This window comes from Cherax quadricarinatus, chromosome 9 (assembly GCF_038502225.1).
Source record: "Cherax quadricarinatus isolate ZL_2023a chromosome 9, ASM3850222v1, whole genome shotgun sequence".
Classification (NCBI taxonomy): Eukaryota; Metazoa; Arthropoda; class Malacostraca; order Decapoda; family Parastacidae; genus Cherax; species Cherax quadricarinatus.
In genome coordinates this window covers 11,211,638-11,224,183 of record NC_091300.1, presented here as the reverse complement: position 1 = coordinate 11,224,183, position 12,546 = coordinate 11,211,638, and the positions used below count along the sequence as shown (strand labels likewise).

The following is a 12,546-nucleotide window of genomic DNA, read 5'->3' as shown; positions in this document are numbered from 1 at the left end:
TCAGGCAAGTCAGGCAAGTCAGGCAAGTCAGGCAAGTCAGGCAAGTCAGGCAAGTCAGGCAAGTCAGGCAAGTCAGGCAAGTCAGGCAAGTCAGGCAAGTCGGCAAGTCAGGCAAGTCAGGCAAGTCGGCAAGTCAGGCAAGTCGGCAAGTCAGGCAAGTCAGGCAAGTCGGCAAGTCAGGCAAGTCAGGCAAGTCGGTAAGTCAGGCAAGTCGGTAAATCAGGCAAGTCGGTAAATCAGGCAAGTCAGTAATACAGTCAGTAAGTCAGCCAGTACTAGTCAGCAAGTCAGTAAATCAGTCAGTAATACAGTCAGTCATCACACAAACTCGCATTTACCTCATTCTTTTTATGTGCACAAAGACGCTTCATTACGGCCACTGGCTATCTCTTGTCTAATAGAGTACATACCTCTAGTTTCTTCGTTAATTCTCAGACTTAAATGCTTAAACCTTGTATGCCTACTGGGCGCCATGATTGCTTGGCAGATTTAAGATATGCAAGAAAAAGATATAAACTCCTAGCAGAGGATAGTATGTATCCTGTGGGTGTTGCGCTCAAAATTTTTTCCCCTCCCGCGAATCGTGTTAAGTCAATTTTACAATGCGTTATACAAAAATATGCCGCAATTCTTCAATCATGCTATAACCAAATGGTGCCAGACAGAACTGTGTTAAATGACGGTCTACTGTATTAGGAAAGTTTAAGAGTCGCACATGTGTAATGAAGCCTATAGCCTGAATGAGGCAAAGATACAAGCCTGTGCAATGAGTAACCCAAGTTTTGACCACCTGTATATAATGTACATTAGAGCCAATTTCCTCTATTATGTTTATTACAGTGTACAGTAAGGTACTGTATGTATTAAACATTTAAAAATATACCAGAAATATCATAAGTATCTAAAGATGGTTGACAAACCCACTAATGCCTCTCCTCACTTAGCGGCATACTCGTTTACCGACGACTCGGACTTATGACAGGCTCTCTGACCAGTATACATACCTAAATAATGTTTATTAGAGCTGATTTCCTCTATTCTGTTTATTACAATATACAGTACACTACTGTATAAACACTTAAAAATATACTAAAAATGTTATAAATGGTGCAATGGTGATATTAAAATGACATTAAAGATGGTCAACACAAACTCACTACCATTTGGCGATGAATTAGTTTACCAACATGGTCTTAGGAATGGAGCCCCATTGTTAATTCAGGAGAGGCTGTATAACACATTACTGCATCCACAATCATTTTCTTTTTTTACAGTTTCGAGACCAATAAAAATTTGGTTAGAACGACTCAAGAAATTGTAATGACATGATTGCAAACAAACCATACCACAGGCGGGGCTTGAACTCGCAGTGAGAAAGCCTTAAAGCTCCAGACCAATGTGTTAGTCTTTTTGGGGGAGTGGGGAGTTTAATGAACATAACCCTATTTTTCCCACATATTCTTTAATTCAGTTTAGACTTTTTTTTTTGTTACACACTGCTTTCAAGAATGTAACTACCACTACACACTAGACAAACCAACAGCTCTACTCGGTAAACAAGCTACCACCACTACACACTAGACAAACCAACACCACTACTCGGTAAACAAGCTAACATCACTACACACTAGACAAACCAACACCACTACTCGGTAAACAAGCTAACATCACTACACACTAGACAAACCAACACCACTACTCGGTAAACAAGCTAACATCACTACACACTAGACAAACCAACACCACTACTCGGTAAACAAGCTAACACCACTACACACTAGACAAACCAACACCACTACTTGGTAAACAAGCTAACACCACTACACACTAGACAAACCAACACCACTACACTAGACAAACCAACACCACTACACTAGACAAACCAACACTGCTACACACTAGACAAACCAATACCATTACACACTAGACAAACCAACACCACTACACACTAGAAAAACCAACACCACTACTTGGTAAACAAGCTAACATCACTACACACTAGACAAACCAACACCACTACACACTAGACAAACCAACACCACTACACACTAGACAAACCAACACCACTACACACTAGACAAACCAACACCACTACACACTAGACAAACCAACACCACTACACACTAGACAAACCAACACCACTACACACTAGACAAACTATCAACTTTACAGATTACACATACTATCACTTTTTTTTTTTTTTTTACAGTAGTTAGTTGTGGTTATAAAAGTATTCCTGACCATCTCTCGCATCACTGGTTGATGTCGCCTCAGCATTGGCGATGAGCAAATATTTTTTGCACCATAACGGTCACTGCTGCCAGGGCTTCTACAAATCTCTTTTTGAGTCGTTTACATTTCGTTGTTATCTTCACGATTTCATGCAAGCGTTGCTGAACAACTGTCAACTTTGGTCACTTCCCTGCTTCAGGATCCATCATTTCTCATGCCAGGACATTCAGCTTCTTAGACTGATTCTTATTTTTTAAGTAATCAGAAACAAAACTAATAAGAGACCCAAAGGAATACACATCCATGGTTGGAGATACCTTGCCTTTAATACGTGTCTCTGGAGCATAGTGTTCACTTTGAGAATTGAAGCCCCGATGATCCTCACCTGCCTTCCGGGCCAGGCCGAAGTCTATTATGTTAACAAGGAAGTTAGAGTCCTCCTCCACATGTTGAACCAATACATTGTCAGTTTTAAGGTCCATGTGTACGAATCCTTTATCATGAACCTCCTGGAGGCTCTTGGCTAACTTAATCAAAGCCAGGATGAGCTTTGAGGAAGACTTACAGTTGAAGAAAAATTTGTTGAAATCTGTGTGTCCACGATACTCCATGGCTGGGTAATCATAGGCCATGTATCTCACCAGAGGGGCACCTCCAGCACCATCAACTTCCCAAAGCAAATTCATTTCATGGCCAAATATCCTCATGTAGTTTTTTTCATGGGATTTTTTGACAAAGTTTTTCGCCGAGTACAGTGAAGAGATAGACTGATCCACTGACTCCGCTGCCAAGGAATATACACTCTGGGCTCATCATCACAAGGTCTGTCAGCTCCTCAAAGGAGACGAAAGTAACCTTTTTACCATCCATTTTAAAGAAGTGAAGATGCGGTACTGTCCCTCGAAATTGGCTTCTACAACCTCACGAAGTTTTACCAGTCTTCAATAGCCTCTACTAAAGTACTTCAGTATAGCTTATTATCTTCTTTAATATAGTTATATTAGAATATTACTCTTCACCTTCAGGAAGTTTAACCAAAGTTCTAAATGTTGGACAGGACAATAACCATGCCACACAAACTAAATAATGTAGATCTTAATATTACGGATTGTGAAAAAGATTTAGGAGTTCTGGTTAGCAGTAATCTGAAACCAAGACAACAGTGCATAAGTGTTCGCAATAAAGCTAATAGAATCCTTGGCTTTATATTAAGAAGCATAAATAATAGGAGTCCTCAGGTTGTTCTTCAACTCTATACATTCTTGGTTAGGCCTCATTTAGATTATGCTGCGCAGTTTTGGTCACCGTATTACAGAATGGATATAAATGCTCTGGAAAATGTACAAAGGAGGATGACAAAGTTGATCCCATGTATCAGAAACCTTCCCTATGAAGATAGACTAAGGGCCCTGAATCTGCACTCTCTAGAAAGACGTAGAATTAGGGGGGATATGATTGAGGTGTATAAATGGAAGACAGGAATAAATAAAGGGGATGTAAATAGTGTGCTGAAAATATCTAGCCTAGACAGGACTCGCAGCAATGGTTTTAAGTTGGAAAAATTCAGATTCAGGAAGGATATAGGAAAGTACTGGTTTGGTAATAGAGTTGTGGATGAGTGGAACAAACTCCCAAGTACAGTTATAGAGGCCAGAACGTTGTGTAGCTTTAAAAATAGGTTGGATAAATACATGAGTGGATGTGGGTGGGTGTGAGTTGGACCTGATAGCTTGTGCTACCAGGTCGGTTGCAGTGTTCCTCCCTTAAGTCAATGTGACCTGACCTGACTAGGTTGGGTGCATTGGCTTAAGCTGGTAGGAGACTTGGACCTGCCTCGCATGGGCCAGTAGGCCTGCTGCAGTGTTCCTTCGTTCTTATGTTATCAGAGTGGAGTGCATATCTAAGATCATCTATCCACCAAATGAGATTAGAAAGTTACTGTACTATACTGTATTGTACTTTTAACTCTTTCTTTTCAGGTACAGGTGTACTGTACAGTAGTACTTTCATTTATTTTTAATATGTGGTAATCCATCAATACAGCAAACTAAGTGTTGTATTGGTCATTCGTGTCAGTAGTCTATCGATGAAGCAGAAAGCATCTACTTTATCAAAACTTCCAATATAATGGACACCCTTTACCCCCATTAGTCAGTTTCATGAAGGTTTCACTTCCACTTTCAATATATACTACCACTATTGCTATTACTTTTGCTGCAATTCTATGTCTTCCACCCACTTCTTTACTATTACTACTACCTCTTCCTCCACTACCATTACCTCTCCCTCCTTTCCCTGCACCCCCCCCCCCCCCACTCATATATTCTAGCCTTCCCTTCTCATTTCAGTGTGACTTGTAAATGGCCCAAGTCAGAGCAAAACATTGTAATTACTTTCCTTGTCCTAAGTGCTGGTTATTTGTGTATTGTTCCAGCCATGGTATGGTGACTACTCTCCTAGCCCTTGATCCTCTATGAGGGCTGGTTAATGTTCAAGTATAACCATAGGACCTCCATTTATATTGAGACACATGTGCAACATCTGGGTATCTTTATTGTAGACGTTTCGCCATCCGGTGGCTTTATCAATACAAATTCCACGACATAACTTGAAGACAGGAGAACTATGTACAGAAGATGAGGTAATCAGTCCCTCAACCTAGCAGTAGGTGCGAAGAGCACCGTAGTTGTGGAGATTCTGAAGCAGAAGCAAGGCGCCTGACGCTTATATAGTAATGTCAGGTGGAAATGGGACAGGTAGCAGATGAGGGCATAGTCACTGGTAGGCGGGATTCCCCAGTGGAAGTAGGTCCTACCCAAAGAGATGGGTTAGTTGTAGTAGTAGCTGTCTTAGTCGTGAAGGTTATGTATATGTCCTCAGAATCAAGATTCCATGATGTTGCAGTGTCTGACAGGTTGTACAAGAATGGTATACAATACCGACAAGATGAAATTGAGACATGTGCAACATCTGGGTATCTTTATTGTAGACGTTTCGCCATCCAGTGGCTTTATCAACACAAATTCCAGGACATAACTTGAAGACAGGAGAACTATGTACAGATGTTGCACATGTGTCTCCATTTCATCTTGTTGGTATTGTATACCATTCTTGTACAACCTGTCAGACACTGCAACATCATGGAATCTTGATTCTGAGGACATGTACATAACCTTCACGACTACGACAGCTACTACTACAACTAACCCATCTCTTTGGGTAGGACCTACTTCCACTGGGGAATCCCGCCTACCAGTGACTATGCCCTCATCTGCTACCAGTCCCATTTCCACCTGACGTTACTATATAAGCATCAGGCACCTTGCTTCTGCTTCAGAATCTCCACGACTACGGTGCTCTTCGCACCTACTGCTAGGTTGAGGGACTGATTACTTCATCTTCTGTACATAGTTCTCCCGTCTTCAAGTTATGTCCTGGAATTTGTATTGATAAAGCCACTGGATGGCAAAACGTCTACAATAAAGATACCCAGATGTTGCACGTGTCTCAATTTCATCTTGTCGGTATTGTATACCATTCTTGCACAACCTCCATTTATACTTCTTGATACAAAGCCAAAAATTTTACTAGCTTTATTGTGAACACTTATGCACTAAAGTCTTGGCTTTAAATTTTTGATAACCAGAATTCCTGCATTCAACAGTATCTGTCACTTCTCTGACTACATCAACCTATTGACAGCCTATTTTGTGTAATCAGCAAACTTACTTATGCTATTTATTACCTCATCTATGTCGTATATGTAGACTGTGAACAACAAGGGGTCCCAAGCTCTTACGCAGGCTTTCTGTCCAGCTCATACTGTGTTATAGCATGATAATGTTTCCTCCTCCATCATAAAGCCATCATATAAGTGCTGCATCTTCTTTTGTTTCATGCCCAAGTCACACATTCAGTAACTTTTCTGTCCTCTTTAGGTGTATTGACCTCCTTGACATTCTTTTCAGCAGATCACAATTTGGATTATTCATCTACATCCCATTGTCTCTAATTGAACATCGCCGGGTCATCATCTGGAAAAGACCTGGGACGGGACAGCACCGGCGCACCTACTACTTACTCTAACTGAACAAAGTGCACCACCTTTCAGCATAGCTACTGTTGCCAGTTGGAAAAGAAAAAAAAACAGTTTCATGCTTACACATCTTGTATTCCTTTTTGGGTACCATGATTAATATTCAGAAATGAGAGAGTGATTGAAAGATCAAGAATGGAGAAATATATACAAGAGTATGGTAATGGATGCATAGAGAAGGTAACTGACCTTGTGGGTGGCTGTTTATACCAAGGAGAGATGCTAAGCCTCACCCCTCAGAAACTGGCCATACACTAGATGTGAAACAAAATATTCAACCATGTGATCAAGCCAGACTTCACAAGAAGTGGACCTGTACTTGTTTTCCCCCAAACTTCACGGCACAACTGCATGGCCACTTTCATGCAAAATGTGGCCCTAGGTACTGTACAAAATTTCAATCATGGTTTGCTGAAAATGGAACTTGTGACTGTGTGAAATGTGATAGTTAACTGTACTTACAGACTATACTGTGCTTAGCACTAGTATGAACATGCAACACAAATTTTATATATTGCTGTATAGCCCTTGTGGCTTAGTGCTTCTTTTTGATTATAATAATAATAATATGTACATACAAGATACTATATGTAAACAGTATACCAGTTTAGATTACAATGGTTAAATAAGGAATAAGCTAGTATCTTCTCAACTAATATTCTAAAAATAATGAAACCTCTCCTATCTGAAATGCAGTAACAATAACAGACTGCAGAAGTTATAATTTTACCCAATAAATTAATTTTCTTAATTGCAAGTTAAGCCCAAGCCGAAATTACCTGGTACAGAAGATTACCTGTAGGTCACTATTACAGTATTAATATTATACATCTGAGTTATAAAGCATTACGTGGGAGAAGAGAAGAAATGTAAAGAGTTGTTTTATTTAGAAAGCAGCAGAACAATTTTATTATTCAGCACTTTACAGACAAATTATGTCCAACATTACTAAATTTACATTATCAACTTGCTACTGCATTAACATTACATAATGATCACAAAGTACATGAACCTATTCGAAGTGATATGAGCAAATTCGCCGATGACACGAAGATAGGTAGGATAATTGATTCAAACGTAGATGTTAGGGAACTTCAGGAGGATTTAGACAAACTCTACTTTTGGTCAGAAAAGTGGCAGATGCAGTTCAATGTAGATAAATGCAAGGTTCTGAAGCTCAGGAGTGTCCATAACCCTAGCACTTATAAGTTAAATAATGTAGAACTTAGCCATACAGATTGCGAAAAGGACTTGGGGGTTATGGTAAGCAGCAACCTTAAACCAAGACAGCAATGCTTAAGCGTACGTAATAAGGCAAATAGATTACTGGGATTTATATCAAGAAGTGTAAGCAACAGAAGTCCAGAGGTCATACTGCAGCTTTATACATCATTAGTAAGGCCTCACCTAGATTATGCAGCTCAATTCTGGTCTCCATATTACAGAATGGACATAAATTCGTTAGAAAACATTCAGCGTAGGATGACTAAATTAATACATAGCATTAGAAATCTTCCTTATGAAGAAAGATTGAAGACTCTTAAGTTACATTCACTTGTTAGACGAAGAATGAGGGGAGACCTGATTGAAGTGTATAAGTGGAAGATAGGTATTAATAAAGGGGATATTAACAAGGTCTTGAGGATATCTCTCCAAGAGAGAACCCGCAGTAATGGATTTAAATTAGATAAGTTTAGATTTAGAAAGGACATAGGAAAGTATTGGTTTGGAAATAGGGTAGTTGATGAGTGGAACAGCCTACCTAGTTGGGTTATTGAGGCTAGGACTTTGGGTAGTTTCAAATTTAGGTTGGATAAGTACATGAGTGGGAGGGGTTGGATTTGAGTGGGACTTGCACATCAGAGCTTATTTCTTGGGTAGCATTGAAAATTGGGTTGGTCTAATGCTTGTTAGTGGGATGAATTGTAAAGGACCTGCCTAGTATGGGCCAACAGGCCTGCTGCAGTGTTCCTCCTTTCTTATGTTCTTAAGTCAATTTTTCAAATTCTACAATCCATATGCATTATTTGTTCTATGTCATTACTTATAAGTATCAGCAAATACAGACAAGGGAGATTTATTAAACACACAAGATGCATCCCCCCCCCCCAGAAAAAAAAGAAAACTGAAGAAACATTCACCATTATTTATTCAGTTGCTGTTCTGCTGGTTCAGATGACCCTCCAATCTGCAATAGCCTCACCCGAGTGGATATTTCCTTACCATTACACCAAAACAGATGCTGGGTTCTTAAACAAGCACCCTGTGCAAAGAATGGAACCCTTGTCAAAGGAAAGGCCTGTATGGCCAGGCATAAACCACTAAACCTGCCACAGCATTAAAGAGACCCAGCATCAAGGAAAGTGTGAAAGTCAAGATAAGATTTTATTCGGAATTTTTAACCCAGAGGGTTAGCCACCAAGGATAACTCAAAGTCGGTGCATCATCGAGGGACTGTCTTGTTTCCACTGGGGTCCTTAAATCTTGTTCCTCAGGATGCGACCCACACCAGTCTACTAACACCCCGATACCTACATGCTTGCTAGGTGAATGAGACAGCAGGTGTAAGGAAACATGCCCACCATTTCCACTCTTGCCATGGACTGAACCAGGGACACTGTGTGAAGCAAGATCGTTGCATACCAGGCCATGGTCGAGTTCCAATGGTAAAGAGGAAAGTCAATGGTTGAATTGTACCAACAAGTTGTGAAAGAGACATGCACAGATTATGACATTTAGACATTTAATAAGGAAACATTTATCAAAAGTGGCTTCTTCAGTCCTAATACAAGATGAAGGTGGTCCACTTCAGGTCAAGCCTTCTCCAACTCTTATTTCTCCTACCTAATTTTAAAACTACCTCCAGTCTCATTTAATACTTTGCCTCCTCTTCCTCCCTTTCTTCCCTTTATTTGTTATATTATCCACACTTTTTCCATTGTTGCTCAGTCTAGCTAAGTTTGTATTAGGACTAAAGGAGCCACTCATGGCAAAACGTTTCCTTATTAAATGTCTTATTCTATGCATACATTCTTTCTCTCTCTACAGGAAAGTGAACGTTTATAAATTAGGTTCATTTCACCAACTTAAGTCTGCTGTAGGAAAGTGAACCAAACAGGTCTTTTCGTATACTCACTACATTACTTGTTACTGAAATCACTTCAAATCCTCTTTCTTTTCTTAGTGCGATTAGGTAAATTTACTTATACAAATAGCTGACAATTTTACCTATATAGTATTCTGTAATACAACAGTACATTAAAATCTATGTAGACTACTAAATTTATACGGTATACCAAGATTTCGGTGTTGTAAAGATTGTCTGCAAGTCAACAATGACTTAAGTTTATTTAAGTACTGGTACACACAAGTACTGTTACACAAATTTTGGTAATTACAATTACCATACATAGCAACATGTGTGTAAATTACCTAGGATAATCCACAAAAAAGTCAAATGAAGTGACTTATTTCTATTGGGTTCTTGATAGCAATCTTTTCCACGACTGTCTTGCTTAATTCCTTATACCGTACAATGATTCATGCTTATTTTAGTCACCTAAACCTAACTGAATAATGAATAAAATAACTTACCTATAACATCACCATGTGGGTGCTTTACCACAAAGTAAGCGTCATCTCCAAATTTTCCAGGCTTGACTTTTTCTAAGGTTCTATTTTTTGGAAAACCACTAACTGCTGTCAAGAAACGTAACTTCTTGCTGTTTACTGCAGCTGTAGTAAAACCTTCTGCCTCAGCTCCTGAAGGAGATGCAGCAGCAGCAGCAGGCGACGACGGTGCTGATTGCTGTTGAGCAGCTGCCTGGCCTCCTGTACTAACACTATATATGCCGTTTGCTACGGCTCTCGAGAAAAGTCGGCCGTATACTAAGACACTCTGCATGGTTCAACACCTTGGGCACTCACATGGTGGTATGGCGTGCACCAACACTTGACAAGTCTGCCTCAACACTGACAAAACACATCATGGCTCACTAACACAAACAATCCTCAATCACCTGACTGGCGCTCCCGTCGTCTGCTGCACCGCCAACTTCAAAGTTTGTATTCAGGTTCACTAAGAGCTTCCATGTCTCCAGTTCTAAATGCCTGGAAACATTGGTTACATGACCAATGTCTTAGCACGCTCATGCTTCCCTCTTTACTATACTTCCTTTTCCAGCCCTCCCTCACCTCACATCTTTCATTCCCCAATCCTCATTGTCCCACGCTTCACCTAAACTTTTCACGTCTTGATCCAATCTTCGATGTTCCACCCACCTTCAAATTCAAATTCAAATTCAGAGTTTATTCTCTATAAGGATTACAATGCTGAGTTTACAGAAATTTGGTTATTGTGTGGTTTACATGTAGTAAAATAGTGATTACAGAGTGTACCACTAGAACGCTTAGCATGGCTAGGCATTTCGGGCAGACTTAGTTTTATTCTTAATTGTAAAATATTACAAATTATGAGGTAAGTTGGTATTATGGCTAAGTGACTAAATACTAGTTTCTGAGTTTAGCAATGTAAATGCTTTTGTTTTGGCACAGTACATAGTTTCAGTATTGGAGTATCACAGGATTCATTATTTTAAGATTGAGATTAATATTTCTGTTTATGGTCAAATGAGTCAGTGAGTGTAAGTGTGAACCACCAGGTGGTATTCGTGTAGTTAGTTGACAGGGTGTATCAGGGAGATAAGATGTTTTCTAATGGTAGTTTTGAAGGTGATGAATGTGTCTGCAGTTCTAGAGTTCTCAGGTAGGGTATTCCAGATTTTAGGGCCTTTGACATACATTGAATTTTTGTAAAGGTTTAGTCGGACACGGGGAATGTAGAGATGTTTGTGTCTGGTGTTATGCCTGTGGGTTCTGTCACAACTATCAAGAAAGCGTTTTAGGTCAAGGTTGATATTAGAGTTTAAGGCCCTGTAGATGTAGATTGCACAGTAGTAAGTGTGGATGTACTGAACACGGAGTAAGTTTAGGTCTATGAAGAGTGGGGGGGGGGTGTTGCCAGGGATGGGATTTAGTGATTATTCTTACTGCAGCTTTTTGTTGGGTTATTATTGGCTTTAGGTGTGTTGCTGCAGTTGATCCCCAAGCACAAATAGCATAGGTGAGGTATGGATAAATAAGTGAGTGGTATAGTGTGAGAAGGGCATTTTGCGGCACGTAGTATCGTATCTTGGAGAGGATCCCAACCGTTTTGGATACTTTTTTGGTTATATGCTGGATATGGGTGCTGAAATTCAGGTTGTTGTCAAGGTATAAGCCTAGGTATTTGCCCTCATTATTTCTGGTAATTAGAGTGTTGTCAATCTTAATGTTAATTTGTGCATCTCCTGCTCTGCTACCAAACATAATATAGTAGGTTTTGTCAGTGTTAAGCGTAAGTTTATTGGCTGTCATCCAAGTCGATATTTTGATCAGCTCCTCATTCACAGTGGTGTTGAGGGTGGCAAGATTAGGGTGAGAGATGACATAAGTCGTGTCGTCAGCAAAGAGAATGGGTTTCAGGTGTTGGGATACGTTTGAGTATATGAGGAAGAGCAGGGGACCAAGGACACTTCCCTGCGGAACTCCAGTATCAAGTGGCCGTGTTGCTGATGCTGTGTCTTTAATGGTGACATACTGATACCTATTAGTAACGTAAGATTTGAAATAAGCAAGCGCATGGCCTCTTATACCGTAATGATCAAGTTTGTGGAGTAGGATGTCGTGGTCTACTGTGTCAAAAGCTTTTCTTAGGTCAATAAAAATTCCTAGTGGATGTAGTGGATGCAGGATCCATACATAGCTTTAAGAAGAGGGATGATAAACTCATGGAGCAGGAAGAGTGACCTAGTAGCGACCAGTGAAGAGGCGGGACCAGGAGCTGTGAATCGACCCCTGCAACCACAACTAGGTGAGCACAGAAAGCAGAGCAGAGCATTTCGGGCAAATTAAGTCAATTTTGTCCCCAGGATGCGACTCACACCAGTCGACTAACACCCGAGGTAACTGTTTTCCTGATAGGCGAACAGGAACAGCAGGTGTCTTAAGGAAACATGTCCTAATTTCTCCACCCATACCGGGGTTCGAACCACGGACCTTAGTGTGAAGTGAGTGCACTAGCAATCGAACTACTTCCCAACTTTCCTATGATTGATCTGAGTTTTCAACTTCCAGCTATGCCCTCGTGTTCATGTTTTCCATCTCTCAATGTCTCTATT

General features: G+C 40.2%; 1 protein-coding gene across 2 annotated transcripts in view; it reads right to left on the bottom strand.

Moving 5' to 3' along the window:
* Window positions 1–10,362, bottom strand: part of LOC128686222 (protein phosphatase PTC7 homolog) — a 317,819-nt gene extending 307,457 nt beyond the window's left edge. The window contains exon 1 of one of the 2 annotated variants that reach the window (XM_070083231.1): window positions 9,923–10,362. In XM_070083231.1, coding sequence (XP_069939332.1) covers window positions 9,923–10,232 — 310 coding nt within the window. In that variant the 5' untranslated portion in view covers window positions 10,233–10,362. The remainder of the gene's footprint in view (window positions 1–9,922) is intronic. The other variant, XM_070083232.1, reaches the window with a different exon arrangement.
* Window positions 10,363–12,546: the final 2,184 nt, after the last annotated feature.